Source organism: Panthera tigris, chromosome B2, assembly GCF_018350195.1.
Source record: "Panthera tigris isolate Pti1 chromosome B2, P.tigris_Pti1_mat1.1, whole genome shotgun sequence".
NCBI classification, from domain to species: Eukaryota; Metazoa; Chordata; class Mammalia; order Carnivora; family Felidae; genus Panthera; species Panthera tigris.
This window is the reverse complement of record NC_056664.1, coordinates 43,961,486-43,981,919: the sequence shown is the minus strand read 5'-3', so window position 1 is coordinate 43,981,919 and position 20,434 is coordinate 43,961,486. Positions and strand designations below refer to the sequence as shown.

General features: G+C 41.0%; 1 protein-coding gene across 4 annotated transcripts in view; it reads left to right on the top strand.

Moving 5' to 3' along the window:
* Nucleotides 1–20,434, top strand: part of RCAN2 (regulator of calcineurin 2) — a 272,608-nt gene that overhangs the window by 135,261 nt on the left and 116,913 nt on the right. The window contains exon 2 of one of the 4 annotated variants that reach the window (XM_042986499.1): nt 11,586–11,746. The exons of the other annotated variants lie outside the window; for them this stretch is intronic. Within the exon in view, the coding sequence (XP_042842433.1) occupies nt 11,666–11,746 (81 nt within the window). The 5' untranslated portion in view covers nt 11,586–11,665. The remainder of the gene's footprint in view (nt 1–11,585; nt 11,747–20,434) is intronic. 4 annotated transcript variants of the gene reach the window in all.

The window sequence follows — 20,434 nt, the reverse complement described above, 5'->3', positions numbered from 1 at the left end:
CTCTCTGTTTCTTAGTTTAAAAGCTGGCCCTTGTCAAATAGCTCTCTGTTTCTTTGTATTCCTACAGACTCTGTTGGCATCTAGCTACTCCCTCTTGCTTCTTGTCCCCAGAGATTTCAGCTTCTTTCACTTTGATTTTCAGTCTCCTTCCAGGCAGCTCAACTTTCTCTCGCCCTTCCCCCAGGACAGTGTTCTCCATGTCACTTCTCATACTCTGGGCCTGCTGTGCAGCCAAATCGATTTCCTCTTTACCATGTCAGGGCCGCAACCCGTAGGAAATTCTGGAAGCAAAGAAGTATTTGAAAACTACTGGCACTGGTTTGGAACATGATTGAGCCTACAACCACTTTGTGATTGAAAGAGCATCCAGATATTTTGACACAAAGCACCATTGCTGTGTATGGTTGAATTATTTTTCTAAAAACCCAGGTCAAGTACACCTACATGGGGGTACAGAGAAGACCTGTCATTATGTTGTCACTCTGCAACCACCACCGTACAAATTTAATGCATTTAAAAACATACATTAGAACCATACATGAGTGCACTTCTCTCCCTTGTATCAACAGGTAAATCGCCTTTCCAGATTCTTCCCCACTGTAGCCACCTGAAAGTTCATGGGATTGAACCCAGTACAGAATGTGGCTCATTTGCCTATTTGGTACCAAACAGATGGTTGTTTGACCATTTATAACCAAAATGTAACCAGCTGTTTTTGTATCTTGTAAACCCTGCCTCTGCCCCATTTCTTAATGAGCCTCCATTTCTTAAGCCAACAACGTCTCCTTCAAAACAGTTCTTTTGAAAGTTTATTGTTGCCCCTTCTCATTTACATAAAGCTGTCTTTCAACCCACACCTCCTAAAACCTTGATATGAAGTGTAATTCATGGACCAGCAGCCTCTGCATCACCTGCTAGCTGGTTTAAAAATGCAGAATCCTAGGTCCCATCATAGACTATGCATTTTTAAATTTCTTTAACATTTTTTTAATGTTTACTTATTTTTGAGAGAGAGGGAGAGAGAGAGAGAGAGAGAGAGAGAGACAAAGCATGAGCAGAGGAAGGGCAGAGAGAAGAGACACAGAATCCAAAGCAGGCTCCAGGCTCTGAGCTGTCAGCACAGAGCCCAACACGGGGCTCAAACTCAAGAACTGTGAGATCATGACCTGAGCCGAAGTCAGACCCCTAATCGACTGAACCACCCAGGTGCCCCAGAACCTGCATTTTTTCACAAGATCCCTCAGGGATTATCATCACGTGAAAGTTTGTGAAGCCCTGGATCAGGAAAGCTGATGATTTCCAGAGCCCCTGAGTAGGTGAAACAAAGGGACAGGGTGTATATGGAGTGAGGGACAAGAGATATAGCATTGGAATGTGCCTAGGCCTTGGAGTCAGACATGCCCAGGTTCACATCTTGGCTCTTGTTCCTGGGAGTTCCAGACACTTGGACTAATGATTTGGGATATCTGACCCTTGGTTCTAGCATCTGTACATTGTGACTCCTGTTATCAAACTAGTTTTGATGAGAGTTAAGCAAGATATGGTCACACAAGTGATGCTTAATGTATGTCCATCTCCCCCTCCCTCCCCTACCATGTACTTTTCCCCATTCTTGACTGTTCCATCTTTTGAGCATCCCAAATCATTCAGAGCCATGATTGTGCACTTTTTACATGTTGGGACAGAACTTGAATGTATCCATATATATGCCTAGAAGACTACCATAAATAACCCAATTCATAAAATATGAATAGTTGAAACATTATAAACAGATTCACTGAAGAGTTCTGACAAAAAGAATGAAATTATTGATGAAATCAGCACATGCCCTGCCATTTCTTCCTTCTGCGATTGAACTGGCAGATAGCTCTAGGCTAGAGGCCCAGTGTGGACAGAGATGAAGTCTTCTCATTTCTCATCCACTTTACACTGGAGTGCCCAGTGCCTCCACGCGCCGTAACCATCCAGACTGCCTACGGGGCTGATCCTGGCAGCCCTGTATAATTGTTTTTCTCAAACCGATTATTTGTCTCCAACAAAAATGACTTGTCTTGGGTTTTCTTCTCAGTGATGCTGAAATCTGGTGCTCACCGTGCCTTAGAGCAGTGGTCTCCACAGTGTGACCTCTGGAGTGACAATAGCATCACTTGAGAGCTCATTAGAAACATAAATTCTTGTGTCCTTATCCTAGGGCTAATGAGTCAGAACCTCTGAGGCACAAGGGGGGTGCACAGAAGGCTGTGTTTTTACAAACTCTCCATGTGATTCTGATATGCTCACGTCTGGGCACGAACTGCATTAGAAGGAAATACAGAGCACTAGACATGGAGGGACTACAAGACTGTAAACACAGTAGGATTCTCCTGCTGTGAGGGGCCTCTAGCCATCACCTGGCCCAGTGATGCTTCGCTCTGGCTGCATGTTGGAATCACCTGGAAGCTTTAAACAATACGGATTCTTGGAGCACCTGGGTGGCTCAGTCGGTTGAGTGTTTGGCTCAGGTCATGATCTCATGGTTCTTGGGTTCGAACCCAGCATCAGGCTCTGCCCTGATGGCACAGAGCTTGCTTTAGATCCTCTGTCTCCCTCTCTCTCCCTTCCCTCCCCTGCTCATGGACACATGTGTTCTCTCTCTCAAAAATAAACATTAAAAAATGACAAAAACCAAAAAATAATATCATGCTTGGGTTTCACCCCTGAGGATTCTGATTTCATTGGCTGGGAGTGTGCCCTGGGCACTGGAATCTTTCCTAATCTCTTGGGTGGTTCTACTGTGCAGCCTGGGCTTGGAACCACTGATGGAAACCACCATGGGCAGCATATTCAAATCACCTTGTACTCTAACAATTGCCATTCCTGGGCCCTACTCCCGACCAATTGAAACCAAATCTCATGGAGCCTGGGCATCTGTAGGTTGTAAAAGGGCCTCTTCCCTGATACATGGGGGAGGTTGAGAATTCTTCATCAAGTGTAATGCCTCACTTTATAGATGGGAAAATGGGAAAACTCCTCTCCAAAAATTCATGTCCAGGGCTTGGTGCCTGCTAATGTTCCCATTATACCAGGCACTCATGTTTTAATGGAGGACGTGCCAGTTAAGACTAGAGAAGGTCAAGGGTGGGAGAATCCCAGGCTCTTGGACCAGCTCTTGGAGACATCCGGGTGCCAGGTGACCATCGAGGGGAGAGGGTCTCTTCCCTTCCTCCGCCACTATCTCTTCCTCAAATAAGCTGCCCAGAGAAGCTTTTCTGAAATGTGCTTGTGACAGTTAGTGGGCAGGAGGCCCCCCACACACAGTTTGGTCATTATTGAAGTGTATTTTTCATTGACTTGATAAATTCTGTCTCACTCCACAGGATTTACAAAAGTAGAAGAAAGGATTTCTGCAGCAGGGTCTAATGCGGCTTTAAAATGCCACAACCACCACTCCTAGGACCACAAAAATGCTTTTGCCTAGATAAATGTCATCCTAGACCTAGGGCACCACCAGGATTATAACGTTATTGAATTTTCCGTCTGTACTTGTGATTTGCATGTTGTAAAAATACACTAAAGATTTGATACAAAAATTAGTTCTGAGGTGACCGGATAGATTTTTCCAGTTCACATTAAGCCTATGCGTCCTCTGGTGAGGGGAAGGAAAGATAATATCTTGGCTGGAAGTTGGGAGCAACTCCAAGACATTCCGAGTCTCTTCCTGCCCTGGACAAGGTGAAACCCAAACCACCTCAAACACGTTTCTTTGTCCTAGCCTCTTCCCTATGTGGTCTGCCTTTCCCAGAAAGTTTGCAATTCCTGTTGCTAACACCTGCCAGAGGTGTTTGGTATCCTAGTTAAGAAATCCTTATGAACAATTAAAACCATCCTAGCCTCAACACTTACTAGCTATGTGACCTTGAACATGTCAACCTTTCTGGGCTTGTGCAACTTCATCTCTAAAACAGAGAGAACACTAGGGCCTCCCTTGTGGGGTTCCCGAGGGGATTAAATGGTGAATATGGGTTTTAAAGCACTCAGTACCTGGCATACAATAAGCAATATGTGAATGTTTTATGTTTTATTACCATGATATATTTACAATCATTAACTAAATGTTGCTAGCCAGTAACTAACTCCGGAGCTAAGGACTGGTTTCCATTCCATAAATTATCTTGGTGATGATTACGGACTATTTTTTATGAGCCACCTCCACATTTCCGCCTGAATTTTATTTATTTTTTTTATTTTATTTTTTTTTTAACGTTTATTTATTTTTGAGACAGAGAGAGACAGAGCATGAACAGGGGAGGGGCAGAGAGAGAGGGAGACACAGAATCGGAAGCAGGCTCCAGGCTCTGAGCCATCAGCCCAGAGCCCAACGCGGGGCTCAAACTCACAGACCGCGAGATCGTGACCTGAGCTGTAGTCGGACGCTTAACCGACTGAGCCAGCCAGGTGCCCCTCCGCCTGAATTTTAAAGACATAGCCATGGGGCACCTGGGTGGCTCAGTCGGTTGAGCGTCCAACTTCGGCTCAGGTCATGATCTCACAGCTCGTGAGTTCGAGCCCCGTGTTGCGCTCTGTGCTGACGGCTCAGAGCCTGGAGCCTGCTTCGGATTCTGTGCCTCCCTCTCTCTCTGCCCCTAACCCACTCGCATTCTGTCTCTGTCTGTCTCAAAAATAAATAAACATTAACAAAAAATTAAAGACATAGCCAGATGTGGATACTTCTCTAGGTCCTGACTAATGACTCCTCTAATGGCAAGCCCCGGGTCCAGTCGTCTCAACTCCCATTTAATTGCCCTGAGGTCTGTCTTCATCTAGGATGACCAACCATCCTGGTTTTCCCAAGACTGAGGGGGTTCCAGAATGCAGCACTTGCAGTGTTAATACTGAGGCAGACTCAAGCACAGTGGGATGAGTTTGTCATTCTATCTTCAGCCGAAGGCCAGCTGGGCCCTCAGGTCTTGGTCAGTGGCAGCTTGTGTGGCAGCCTGCTCCACTTATCCCTTACTGGTGACACAGCCTAATCCCTGGTAGTGATCTTCAGCCTGCATAGCAGGGGAGGACCAAGTTCATCACAACAGAATTATAAGGAGAACTGAATGATTCAAGACTGGCCTCAGAAAATAAATATTGGGAAGACTGGAAGTGCTATTTATTATATCTAACCATTGAACTTGGATAGGTCCTTTAACCCCTCTGAGTGTCAGTTCTCTTATTTGGTAAAATGGCTGTAATACAATGTTGATCTCACAAGGGGGGTGAAATGCCTGGTCTGGACAATGTATGACAGCAGTATCTGTCACTCCGTATGTGGTCATTGCAGGGAGACAGCGTGCTGGTGTGTGAAAAGCCACGCCCTGAGTTAGAATTGCATGTCTCCCATTTACTCATTTTAGGATGTTGGGCAACTTTCCCTCCCTCTCTGACTCCCAATTTTCTCCTCAATGACATTGAGAATGCCAGCATCCCCCTTGCAGAGCTTTTCCAGTCCGCCAGAGCATGGATCTGCACAGGTGTCTCTATCCATGCTTCTCTGCCCATAAGGAATGCACCTATATCTGAGAGGAGCGGTTTCCCCCAGGAAACTTCTGGTGGGCTGGAAAAGAGGATCTCAACCTCGTAGGCACCTTGGGACCATTTGAGAGAACTTAAATACCACCATCCAGGCTTTATGCCAGACTAATGAAATCCAAGTCTCAGGGAGTGTGGCCCTAAATCACCGAGCTAGCGGGAAGGCCTACAGCTGACCTAAAGAACAGGACAAGAGAGGACAGCCACATCATGGGTTCCAAGTCAGCACAAGATCAGAGGAGAAACATGAATCAGAATTGGGCTTTATATTTGTCAATTCAGTTTACCGAGCTGGGCAAGTGTGTGAAGACGAGCAAAAATTATGATCCTTCTTGCCATGCATCCTATTTTAGTCACTGACTCACTGACTCAGTTTCCAAGAGTGCCTTGTGAAGTAGGGCCATCATGTGAGCCTTTTCTGGCCCTCAGAATGACTCCTATCTGTGTCTTCATGGCAGATGTTCTAAGACTACTTTGCAACCTTCATTTTCCTGAGGCAGCCCTTTGGAGGTGGCAGGTTGGAGATTCAGCCAGCTGGGTCAGTGAAGAAAGGCTCAGCCAGCCCAAATGGAGAAGTAGACCAGCCCCTTGGCCACTCAGGCCAAGCCTGGAGATACATTATTTCCCCACTTTGATTTTCAAGCACTTGAACCAAAGGGCTATCTTAGGTTCCTTGGATCGGACTCTGGAGGTCACCTCAAGCTTTATCTGAGCCATTAGTCATCGCTCAACATCTTTTCATTTCTCTGCCTTCCTTGGAACTCTTGGAAGTAAACGATGCATTTCTTAGGTTACCCAGTGAGCAATGGAAATGGTAGCACCGTGGATTTCCCAAAGCTGTGTTAACGACTAGCTGCTTTGTGATACTAGGTTTTGCGTGATGTATGAACTAGTTGGAGAATCAGTGGCTTTTAAAGGTATTTTAAGCTGTAGCATCTGAGCTGAGTGAGGTTGGGTTTCATCATGGCTTTCTAGAGGGAATAGGATCATAGCCACCACTGCTTCTTAACTTACAGAAGAGGATGCCAAGGGCTGGCATAGGGAAGCCACTGGCCCCACATCAGGCTTCGTTGACACAGGAGTCAGAGCCTCCCCCTCAGAATCCAGAATGGCTTCTACTAAACCCTGCAGCCTCCATGGTGGGACTTCTATGAACCACTTGCTTCTGCGTCTTCCTATTGGAGAAGAGACACTAGCTTTCGTCTTATTCTCAGAGTGGTCTTTTTGATCCAGAATAAATAGCCGGTAGTCTCATGCTTTGCCATATACGTTTACTTTAAAATTTCTTTCAAAATGGTTAGTAGACATATTTGTGACATATAAAAGAGATAATATTGAAATTACTGTGCCAATTCTACAAGTCATAAAGCATGTTTGTCTGTTTATTTTGGGCCAGGAATAGGATATCTCATCCTAAAGCACTAAAACACATAAGAAATCAAAGCATAGAATTCTATGAGAACTTTAAGATTTTGAGTAATCCATAATTTCAGATTCTTATTTCTATTTATACTTTTAAAAAGGATATAGTTCTTAATTTGTTACTAAGAGTAAATGAAGCATATCTGAGGTTATTTAAAGACCAAAAAGGACCTGGGCTAGCTTTATCACCTTCTCTTCTGCCCTGCTGCCTCATTCTTGGGATATAATTATCGATGCCACTGTCATAAAGGCATATGCTGTGCGAGGGTGGGTGTGACGAGATAGTTTAGAGTGACCACAGCCTTCACCTGGTCACTCAGGTAACACAGTAGCCTGACTCAGTCTGCTGGATGCCCACATTGGGGGCTGTCGTGCCTGGCTCCTGGGCACACGGTCCTGGAGGAGCAGTGGGTACAGCCCCTGGGAGGTGTTAGATGTGTAGAATTTCAGTCCTACTCCAGACCTTCTGATCCAGATTCTGTGTTTTTATAAGACCCTCAGGTGAATTGGGACACAATAAGATCTGAGAAGCATGGCCATGTATGGCCAAGGATCTCAGTTGGAAATAGCAAATCTCAGTTAACAACACTATATTTTATACTTGAAGGTTGCTAGGACAGTAGATATTAGAAGTTCTCATAGCTTTATAGCAGTGTTATCTACAATAGCCAAATTATGGAAGTAGCCCAAGTGTCCATTGACTGATGAATGGATTAGGAGATGTGGTACATATATAGAATGGAATATTACGCAGCCATCAAACGAAACGAAGTCCTGACATTTACAGTGACATAGAAGGAGCTAGAGAGTATTTTTTGGAGCAAATTAAATCAGTCAGAGAAAGACAAATACCATATGATTTCACTAATATGTGAAATTTCAGAAACACATGAGCAAAGGAGGAAGAAAAAGAGAGGAAAGCAAACCAAGAAACAGACTCTTAACTAGAGAACAGCCCGAGGCTTATCAGGGAGGAGGTGGGTGGAGGGGTGAGTTCAATAGGTGATGAGGATTAAGGAGTGCACTTGTGTTGTGATCAGCACTGGGTATTTTATTGAGGAGTTGAATCACTGTATTGTACACCTAAAACTAATATTGTACTGTATGTTGACTAACTGCAACTTAAGTAAAACTTAAAAAAAAAATTCTTACCACAAGAAAAAAAATTGTAGTTCAGTGTGGTGATGAATGTTACTGGACTTACTGTGATCATTTCACAATATACACTGATATCAGATCATTATGCTGTACACGTGAAACTCGTATTTTATATGTAAATTGTATATCCGTTAAAAAAAAATAAGAAGACAATGATGTGCTCCCCGCTTTATCTGTTCACCACAGACCTGATATTGTGGATGTTTTCCATGTATTTCTGCCTAGTTCCTTCTGTGCTTGGTCCCCACAGATGTTTGCAATCATGGGCCTGGAAGATTTGACTGCCCATCTAGTTCAATGGTAACTAGAAAAAGAGATCAGATCTTAAATTGGGGTAAGAAGGTGTGAATGTAGGTGAAATAACTCCATTTAATACGCCTTTGAATTGTCTACCATGTCTGCTTGTGTTTGTCCTAAATTTGCCTTTCTGAGAACTTGTAATAAAAATATTACTTGCTCTCGGAAAGGTTGTGTGGCTCAGTCGGTTAAGCGTTCAACTTCGACTCAGGTCATGATCGAGCCCCATGTCAGACTCAGAGCCTGCAGGCTGCTTCTGATTCTGTATCTCCCTCTCTCTCCACCCCTACCCTGCTCGCGCTCTGTCTCTCTCTCTCAAAACTAAAAATAACATTAAAAAAATATTACTTGCTCTTAAAAAAAAATAGCAAGCCTACTCCCATGGTGATCTCACAGACAGCCAGTGTCCTTAGGCTTCTTTGGTGATTGATGTCAATGTAGGTGTTAGGTTAAGACAAAGTATAAATTATTAGATACCAAGTTTTATTTCTTTTATGTTGCTTAACCTATCAAATTATATATGTGAACATGCAGTTGGCAGTTATTATTGTGGAAAAAATTTCTCTTCTTTTTTTCACTTTCGATTTTCACTTTATTCCTCTTGAGCAGTTTATTTCTCATCCTATTGTACGGGAACTTACTTATTTCCTGTGCAGAACCCTACTGGACACATGTTTTTAGCCAGTGGTGAGTGGGAGCTACGTGACCAATGTAGCCTCTTAAGAAACCTCTGTGGGTTTCCTGAGCATGGAATGCTTCAGTGTTTGAAATACACTCTATTTCGCCAATAAAGGAAGCAACGACCTAATGATGAACTTCCCTCATTTTGCAGTTTTCCATTTTTTTTTGCAATATTTCTTCTCAGTCTGTATACATATGGCTGCGCGGAGAAGATTTCCTGAGAGTCTTTTAATAAGAAACATCCCACAGGGCTGATACACAGCAGTTAAGACCAGAGCTATCGAATTTTAGATTGAGAAGTAAATTTATTGCAAATTCACCTTCATTTCAAGCTAATGAAATGCAATCTAAATAAGGTTTTTTGCTTTCATTCATTATTTGGGGAGACAAATTCTGGTTGTGCATTGCAAAAGTTTTGAAGTTCAATAGGTATGAACAAATACAATATTCTTTTATTTTTGACCAGCTTTAATTGTGGGAAAAGTGTTTCTCTTTTTATTTACAACAGTAATTTAAGTCTTCGTGCAGTAATGGCATGTTCATTCCTGCCACTGTGAACAAATGCTGGGAAACCCTTAGGGTGATCTAATGTCTATTCAAATGTAATTTGGGAATTGTTGATTAAGTTAGCATAGCATTCTGCCTAAAACATATATGGATTTCCTAGAACATTAGAAAGCTCATAATAAATATTTTGTTTAGTAATTGAAATGTGCTTCGTTACTATTAAACTGATAAGTGGTGTGTGAGGAGACTATAAAATATGTAGACATCAGGTAGCTAGTTAGAAAAGATCAGTGGGGCGCCTGGGTGGCTCAGTCGGTTAGACGTCCGACTTCAGCCCAGGTCACGATCTTGCGGTCCGTGAGTTCGAGCCCCGCGTCGGGCTCTGGGCTGATGGCTCAGAGCCTGGAGCCTGCTTCTGATTCTGTGTCTCCCTCTCTCTCTGACCCCCCCTTGTTCATGCTCTCTCTCTGTCTCAAAAATAAATAAACGTTAAAAAAAAAAAAAAAAGAAAAGATCAGTGACTCTCTACCTTGGCCTCACTTGTCAATCACCGGGGGGGCTTTGAAAATGACTGATTCCAGGGTCTCGCACTACGAACTTCTAGTTTAATTGGTCCAGCACATGGCCCATGCATCAGCATTTTTTTAACTTTATAGTTTGAAATAATTACAGACTCACAAGTAGTTGCAAAGATAATGCAGAGAAGTCTCTCGTGACAACTTTTCCCAGTGGCAAGATCAACGCCAAGGAACTGACATTGGAATCCTGTTGGTAACCAGAAGACCACAGACCTTATTTGGATTTCTCTGGTTTGATAATCAAGACTTTTAAAAGCTCCCCAGGTGATTCTACTATAGCTGGCATTGAAGACTTCTGCTCTGAGTGCAGTTGTTTTTTTTTAATATTTATTTATTTTTGAGAGACAGAGCGTGAGCAGGAGAGGGGCAGAGATAGAGGGAGGGAGACCCAGAATCCAAAGCAGGCTCCAGCCTCTGAGCTGTCAGTACAGAGCCCGATGGGGGGCTCGAACTCACGGACGGCAAGATCATGACCTGAGCTGAAGTTGGACGCTTAGCCAACTGAGCCACCCGGGTGCCCCTATGCTCTGGGTGCAGTTTAAGCTCACATCCAACCATCAGACTGAATCGACACACACATAAATAATACCTGTAGATGCATGTATGCAAATATAGACCACACTCACATATGCGCATCCTAAACACTTAAAACTTCTAACAACAGACCGCAGGATAAAAGTAACTGGCATTTAGAAGCAAACTTACCTGCTGGACAACTGCACTTCACAATTGTACAAAATGTACCCTGGTTTAGATCCTACATCAAACAAAAGATGTCTGCATTCCTGGAAAAGTAAACTGGGGCTTATGACTCCCAGAATTAAAGTCCGTATGAGGAACAAGTAGAAAATTCCATGGGTCTTGAAAGTGTCATTTACAGGCACAATTTAAGTTTGAAAGTCGGGTAACATGGAAAAAGACTCCTTGTATACATAATTATGTATATGAAATCCCCATTTATCATACTCCAAATGCATGTAAGCAACTGCTGTTCTCTTTAAATAAATCAGTGTTTCCTCCTTTGCCACCTGGGAAATTAAACACTGTCCTGGGCAAGTTTCCATGCTTTTTCTCTTTAAAAAGAGTGGAAATGAGTATTAATCAGTTAAGCAGTGGGAGCAATGAATAAACTCCACCTCTCATCTTAGCATCTACTCTCAGGTATCAACTGTGAGGTTAAATAGGGACGTTGATAACCACTATAAGCTCTAAGCCAAACCTGGGTCAGAGTACAAAACTTGTCCTCACCTTATACAAAAAAGAGATTTCTCCTTATTTGAGACGAAATTTTTATTAAGTTAATGGAGAACCTTGCCCTAGTGGCTGGGATTTATTTACTAAGGGTTGTCTCTGCAGGACCCATCTGTCTCTCTTGCTCCCTTACAGCTCTGCTCTCTGTATATCCCGGTCTCTGGAGGTCTTTCAGGGTGCCCTCTCCAAGAACAGATGATGGCCAAAGGTTTCAGATGTGGATGGATGACTCTTGTCTTCAGAGGTCTTCTTCCTGGTCAATGGCAGCGCTCTGCTTTTTCTCTGATCCCTCCAAGGTACTCTGTGTCCCCACGTTACCCTGGCAACTTCCTGTTCCTGGCCTGGAGCCTGGAGCTCCCAGGGGAATTTTACTTGGATGAAGTCCACAGACTTATAGAGCATAATGAATGTTTGAGTCAGAGTTTTGAGGGTATTCTTTCTATCTAATATTCTAGGGGGAGGTTCAGTTTTGGAGTGGCACTTACAGGAGCACAGGGAGACTGCTGAAGACCCTCATGTCATATTTCGGCCAAGGAGAGAGGCTGTTCATCCAGATGATACAACTTTCCTGCTCTGGGCTGAGGCCCCTGAAATCAGTCCTCAAGGGAGAAGGATGGGCTGGGAGGGAGAGAAATGGGTCATTCTCAGAAATTTTGGTACAAAGAATCATTCCTTCCTCCTTATCCCATCTGTTAATCCATCATTTTTTTCACTTAAAGCTGTGAACCTATAGCAACCTGGGTGAAGTTATTGGAACATTTGATTATTATAGATCAGCTGGATAAAGGTAACATTAGTTTGGATGTTCATCAGTTCAAGCTTTTCCTCTGAACGGAGATGATGATTGGCTAGTTGCTGTGGTTTCAGAGATCCCAGTAGGGGCCTACTCTAGAATTTCCTTCCTGGAGGAATACCCTACTGGTACACCTTAATGTATACCTCTATGCCCACGGCTTATGCTTTGTGTGGGCCTATTCAAATCCAATTATAATCGGACATGGCTAACATTATTTAAAAGGTAAAAGCCGTTTAGTTACAGTGTAATGGGAAGTGTCTGACCCTTTCTAGAAGCCAGCATTAAACAAGGAGAGGAGATAAAGCACAAAGGACATTCTGAGTCTGCTGAGTTCCTGAGGACATAGGAAGGGAAGTCTGGAGTGCTGCTTGCCACAGAAAGCTGTCACTCCTCTCAATTTCCTGACTTCCCACCCAACCCACCCTAATTATAAAAATAAACAAAAACAATCTGCCCCATCAACTCCCCGAACCATCTGTGACTGCATGCAGGTGTATTTTGTTTTGCTCATCCATCATTGCCAAAAGTATTTATTGTCTGGGTCCCACTGACTCACTTATTTTCCTGTCCATGAGGTAGCCTGTTTTGCCAGCTTGGCGATGTGTGCTGTTTACTAGAAGAGCTATTAAATTTCTCACCTGTATATCTTGTGAGCGCTGCAGCTAGAAGATAAAGCCTCTTGGAGTGTGGAGCATTGGTATGCGAGAGACTTTCAAGGACATGGCTTCCTTCAGATCTCTGCTAAGGGATCTCAGAATAGAATCAAAATGAAATGTCCACACTGGCTGCCCTTATGGTGTCAGCACTCCACCATAACAAGACATGTTCTGGGCTTGAGACATTTTGGCTAGAATGCTAGATAATTAACAAGTTTTAGCAGAATTGAATCTACATGCAGAATTAAATCTACATGCAGACATATAGACATGCAGACGCGCACGTACACACACACACACACACACACACACACACAGCCTGAAAAGGAACAGAGAGCTCTGACAGAATTGTTAAATACCAGAAAGATTCCTGCTGGAATTATAATACAGTGTTCCTTGGTGTTGTTCAATATCAGGGTTTTCTCCAATTGCTAGCTGTCTGCTACGTTCATTCACTCACTCATTCATTCATTTATTGAACAAATATTTATTGATGAGCTACTGTGTGCCTGCCACACACTATTACAGATGCTGGGGCTGCAGCACGGAATGCAACCTTCAGTGTTCCTGCCGTCATAGATCTTACATTCTGATGGAGAAACCAGGGGAAAAACTAAACAAATTAATATATGATGTGGTAGGTGGTGATAAGTGCTATTGGTAAAAAAAAAATAAATCAGAGTAAGGTGGAGGAAATGGGCAGGTGCTATCTTAAATCTTTTTTTAATGTTTATTTATTTTTGAGAGAGAGAGAGAGAGAGAGAGAGAGAGAGAGAGAGAGAGAGACCGCACAGGCAGGGGAGGAGCAGAGAGAAAGAGGGAGACACGGAATCCAAAGCAGGCTCCAGTCTCTGAGCTGTCAGCACAGAGCCTTATGCGGGTTCTCAAACTCACCAGCTGTGAGATCATAACCTGAGCTGGACACTTAACCAACTGAGCCACCCAGGTGCCCCTAGGCAGATGCTGTCTTACACAGGATGGTAAGAAAAGTCCACCCTGAAGAGGTGACATTTGAAGACAGGACTGAATGAAGTGAAGGAATCATGTGAAGGTATGGAGGAAGAATATTCCCTGCAAAGCAAGCAACAGTACGAGGGCCCTGGGGCAAGGAGAGTGCTTGGTGAATTAAAGCAACAGCAAGAATATCTTAATGTCTGGAACATAGTAAAAAAGGAGCAGAGTAGTGGAAAATCAGGTCAAGTGGGGGCCAGGACCAGATGGAGTAAGTTCTTTAGATCATGATGAAGATTTTGGATTTTGTTCTCAGTGTAATAGGAAGTCGTTGGAAGGTGAGACCAGGGAATGGCATGAACTGATTGGCTTTTGTAAAGGTGTGTATTTCTGACTTCTGTGTGGAGTAGACTGTATTAGAACCAGAGGGGAAGCTGGGAGACTAGTCAGGAGGCTCTGACGTTAGTCCGTGTGAGAGAAAATCGTGGTTTGAACCAGGGTGGTAGGGGTGGAAGAGGCAAGAATGGTCAGAGCTGAGGTCGACTTTGAAGGTTCTGTCAACAGGATTTGCATATGGGTTGGATGTGGATGAGAAAGAAAAGAAAAGAATCAAGGACTCCAGAGTGAACGGTGCTGTCTTTCTCTGAGATGGGCATCTGTGTGTTGACCTCTGTTGTCTGTGTATATCTTCCTTGCCTACTAGAAAATTAAAATTTCTTGAGACCAGGAATCCTTATTCTTTTTACCTTTCCCCTTTCTCTCCTCTTGGTAGTGACTCTTCCAGAACTTTGCACATGGTAAATGCATAATGAAAGCTGTGAAACAAGCAAATACAACACATAAGATGTTTATTAGTGAATACATGTGCTGGATTTGCTGTATGGTTTGGAGACAATATCTCACTTTCTGAGTTTTCTTGTTGCGAAATAGGATTCATAATATTTGCCTTTATAATGCAAATGCAGCATCAATGTACCTAATTGTGGGTAGCGCACAATATGGGGATATGGGATAGAGGGTCTTCAGTTATCTGTATTGAGAAAGAATAGTGGAAATAATTTGGGGAAAATGTCTTACTGAGGTGTCACTCAACACCATGCATTTCAGACTAGCAAGGTTTATTATCACCGGTCTCTTCTATATCACCGGAAGGCATTGCTGATTGAATGTTCGTTCGCAGGAGCTCTGGAAACAGCTCCAGAATCTTTCTTAACAGGGCACTCCAGGTTACTCTTCCCACTCATCTAATAGTTGGAAGTGAAAGCCCAGAGGTAGTCAGTGACTTTCCCCATTGCAGCCAAGCACAGAGGGGCAAAACCAGAGCCTGAACCTGCACCCTGATTCCCACGCCAATCTGCTTTCAAGTAGATGTTGACTGAATGATAAAGGCTCATGCAGATGAGGTCAGATGTGACAGGAAGAAGCTCTACTGGTGTGTTAAGGGGGTGTGTGAAGGGCAGTGAGTGGGGTTCAGAATCAGTGGGGAGACAGGGAAGCCCCTCAGAAAGGCTTGGCATAGAAAGAACTCCCAGAGTGCCTTGCTTCAACAGATGTTCCCTGAACCTTAGCAGAAAGCTGGCTGTCACCTAGGAGTCTTATTTCACTTTTATGACTATTTAAAAACAAAAGACGTATACAGTAGCCTCTTTTATCCAATCAAATCATGGAGGATGTGATCTGACATGCTAGTCAGATGTGGGTTTTTTTTCTCCTTTTATTAAATACTTAAAAAGTTAAAAAGCATTCTCTTATTGTCTACTGAAATGACATTACCTACTAAGGTGACTGGGTTCAGTCACCTTAGATCCACTACAAATTGGCTATTTAATTTCCTCAACATAGAAAGTGACACAAACACTATTTCAGTTGCTTTACTAGATGTGCTATCTGTGGAAATCTAGTCTTTATGGTTGAAAATGATGGATGCTTTGGTTTAAAGCACAGTAGAGTATTCTGCTCAGGTCTTACCAATAGCCAAGCTGTCCTCTTCAGACTTTGAACAATAAAGGGTCTTGATTATTCATTCTCACACAGGCTCAATTTATTCATTCATATGCCAAAAACCAAACGTATGCCTTCTGTTCTTTAAATATGTTTCTATTAAACAGATATTTCTTAGTGAATCAATCCAAATTCTTGATGCAGAAATGATCTTTAAGCTGAATCTTTCACTGAGTGAAACCTGGACACTTTGAACAGTGACTGATTTTTTATTTTCTTTCTTTTAAAAAAATTTTAATGTTTATTTATTTTTAAGAGAGAGAGAGAGAGAGAGAGAGAGAGAGAGACAGAGCATGAGTGGGGGAGGGCAGAGAGAGAGAGGGAGACACAGAATCTGAAACAGTCTCCAGGCTCTGAGCTGTTAGCACAGAACCCGACACAGGGCTCAAACTCAGGAACAGTGCGATCATGACCTGGGCCAAAGTCAGATGCTTAACCAACTGAGCCACCCAGGCGCCCCTCGGTTTTGGCAGGGGGGGGGGGTTGTTTTGTTTTGCGTTGTTTTGTTTTTTGCAGAATTCTTTCATAGACCATTCAGCTTTTTTGTGCAATTGACAATTCTAATTGTGATGGATTCTCTTACTTTGAGATTTTAGTGAATTGGAATATTTTAGGTAACATGGAAAAATATTATTAAAATTTTGATAGAAAAACCCTATCCCCTTATAAGATATGTAAATTATTTAGCCCTTGCATTTTTGGTGAAATGGTTAATAGTATACTTTTAGCATAAGTTTAAATACTTTACATTGAACTTATGGCTTAAACCAGTGTCACAGGCTGGAGAGCAGTGATTACATATAAAGAATTTTTGTACACCAGACAGTAATGTCATTTTCCTTACATTGTGCCCTAAATTAAAAGGCATGCTATCGGGAGGAGGAGGATCCAGATTCTAGACTTGATTCTATTATTAACTCAATGACCTGATGTACAAGTTACATATATCTACCCGGGAGGGTGAGTTCCATTTTCCCGTCTGTAAAATGGCAGGCATAGAAAGGATTCATTTCAAAGGTACTTCAGAGAAATATCATTCTGTGAATTATGATGTTGCATTATCCAAACTTCTGTTCAAAAAACTGATTGGGTTTTTTTTCCTATTTTTTCTATTATTAAAATGGCACAGATTTACATCACAAAGATTTGGAAAATACAGCAAAATAAAAGAAGAAAATAAAATTACTAGCAATCCTTCCAATTCAGAGTTAGGCACTGCTAACATTTTGGTGCATTTCTTTCCATGATTTTCTATGTGTGTTTATTAAATATAGTAATGGGATCAGACTACATTTTTTTACTTCTGTCTTTTCCTGTGTCATTAATTCCTTTGAGAACATACTTTTAATAGATGCATAATGTCTCACCCTATAGATTTGTAATAATTTATGTAAATGGTCCCTAATGGTTGGACATATATTTTTTACGTTATAATTCTTGCACATAAAGATTTATGAGCGATTTCTAAGTTACCAATAAAAGATTATGCATGTTTATTTTAATGTCTTTAGCACATTCTGGCATCAGGGTTATGCTGCCCTCATAAAATGTTTTGGCCAATGTTCCTTTCTTCTCTATTTTCTGAAAGGTCTTGTGTAAAATTGATGCTTAGTTTATTAATTTTACTGTTCTTTTCAATGTAGGCATTTAAAGCTATAGATTTCCCCCTCTAAGCACTGGTTTAGCTACATCCCACAAATTTTGATATGATGTATCATTATCATTTGGTTTAAAATATTTTTAAATTTCCTGTTAAGATTGTTTATAGGAGCGTGATCTTGTTTCCAAATGCTTGGGATTTTTTACATGTCTTATTTTTATTGACTTCTAATTTTATTTCATTGTGTTCAGGGAATATATTCCATCCCAGTGGTTATCAAAAATTTTGGTCTCACCACCTTTATACCTCCTAAAAATTATTGAAGACCCCAAAGAACTTTTGTTTGAGTTATATCTGTTTATATTTATATTACATATTAAAACAGAAGCTTAAAAATATTTATTAAGATATTTAAAATAACATTTTAAAGTAAATCACATTTTCATGAAAAATAATTTTATTTTCCAAAAAAAAATAGTGAACAGAGTGAGATTGACTTCTATTTTTGTAAACCTCTTTATGTCTGGCTTCATGGAAAACAACTGGATTTCACACTTCTTCATTCAGCCTCTTGTGATATCACAAGTCAGTCAGCCTCTGGAAAACTCCACACTGTACACTCATGAGAGAATGAGAATAAAAGAGAAAAAATAAGTCTTGATACTTTGAAAATAATCTTGACCTTATGAATCTCCTAGAAGGGTCTCTGGGACCCCATGGGTTCCCTGGACAACATTTTGAGAACCTCGGATCTACATGATTTTTGTCTTTTCAACTTACTGAGACTTGTTTTATAATGCAGCACATGGCCTTTCATGGTACGTGTTCTGTGTACATCTGAAAAGAATGTGTATTTCTGTAGTTGTTGGGTATAGCGTTCTATGAATGTCAATTAGGCCAAATTGGTTTGTAGAGTCATTCAAGTGTTCTGTATCTTTTCATCTCTACTGAGTTTTTCTATTCATTTCTGAGAGGATTTTATTTGTTTTATTAGTTTCCATTAATTCCTGAGTTAATTTTCTTGTTAATCTCTATTGTAAAATATCCGACTGTGATTGTAGATCTCTATTTCTCCCTTTAATTCCGTCAAATTCTTCTTCATGTATTTTGATTCTTTGTTATTAACTACATTCATACCTAATATTGTATGTAACTTTTGTAATGTATTGTATGTAATTAAATGTAATTTCTTTTTTAGATCCCATAAATATAAGAAAAGAGTGGGGCAAATTAAGATATTTAAAGACAGAGACAAAGAAAACGTTATATTTTCTTAATTGTAAAATTATAAGATAATTTTTTATAAGGATAATAAATAATAAGGATATTCTGATATCATTCTCTGGTAGTTCTCTTTATCTTAAAGTCTACTTTGTGTAATATTAATATAGACACAAGTTTCTTATGCTGTTTGCACAGTTTATATTTTTTCTACTCTTTTACTTTTAAGTAGTCTGTATTTTTTTTTAATGTTTTTATTTTTGAGAGAGAGTGAGAGAGAGAAAGAGAGAGACAGAGCTTGAGCGGGGGAGGGGCAGCAAGAGAGGGAGACCCAGAATCCGACACAGGCTCCAGGCTCTGAGCTGTCAGCACACAGCCTGATGTGGTGTTCGAACTCATGAGCCGTGAGATCGTGACCTGAGCTGAAGTCGGACGCTGAACCAACTGGGCCACCCAGCTGCCCCTAAGTAGTCTGTGTCTTCAGATTGAAAATATGTTTCATATCCACATGTGTGTGGAATATAAGGATAATCTTTCTTGCAGCATCACATTATAATTCCTTTTTCACCTACCCAATCTTTGGGCTCTTATTATAGAATTAACTTCTGCAGGTGCTGTAAACCCACCATTCATTAGTGTCATATTACTTTAAATAATGAATATTCTCTTAAAAATTTTTAAAATAAATACAAGTTGAAGGTCTTGAATATTTACCCATAAATTCACCCCTCTAGTACTCTTCATTCCTTCCTGCCAGTCGGAGTTTCCACTGGGGATTACTTCCCTTCAGTAGAAAGAATATTCTTTATCCTTTCTAGTAGTTCAGATGTGCAGTTGATGAGTTCTCCTATCCTTTTTTTGTGGTTGTTGAATACATTTTTTTAAATTTTGTCTTCATATTGCTAACAATTTTATTGAGGCATAAATTACATACCATAAAACTCACCCATTTTTAAGTGCACAATTCAGTGATTATTAGTGATCTTTTAGGGTTATCCAACCATCACTAGATCCAGTTTTAGAATATTTTTATTCCCCCAAAAGTTTCTTCATGCCCATTTGCAGACAATGCCCCTTTTCACCCATAGCTGCAGGCAGTCATTAATCCTTTTTTGTGGGCATTTCACATCAGTGAAATCATGCAATGTATGATCTTTTGCTTCTTTTCATTTAGCATAATGTTTATGAGGCTTATCGATATTACAGCATGTGAGTAGTTCATTCCTTTCTATTGATGAATAGTAAGCGTTTTATTGTATGAATATCCTACATTTTGATTATCCATTCACCAATTCATGGACATTTGTATTGTTTCCAGTTGTTGGCTATTATAATAATGCTACTATGAACATTTGCATACATGTCTTTGTGTCAGCATACGTCTTCATTTCTCTTGGGTATTTACCCCATTCCTAGTAGTGTAATTTCTGAGTCCTATTTTAAATCAATGTTTAAGTTTCTAAGGAACGAACAAACTGTTTTCCAAAGTGGCTGTATTGTTGTACATTCTCACAAGCAACAGATACGTGTTTGCCTTCATATTTGAAAGTCATTTTTGTTGGATATATAGATCTCGCTTGATAGTTAATCAATTTTATTTCTTTACTTTAAATATGTTATTCTCTTGCATCATGGCCACCATTGTTTCTCATTAAAAGCCAGTTATCATTTTGATTGTTGTTCCCTGTATTTACACACATGTTATTTTCCTCCTCTTGGTTTAATATCTCTCTTCAGTTTTGAATTGTAGGGGCTCAAC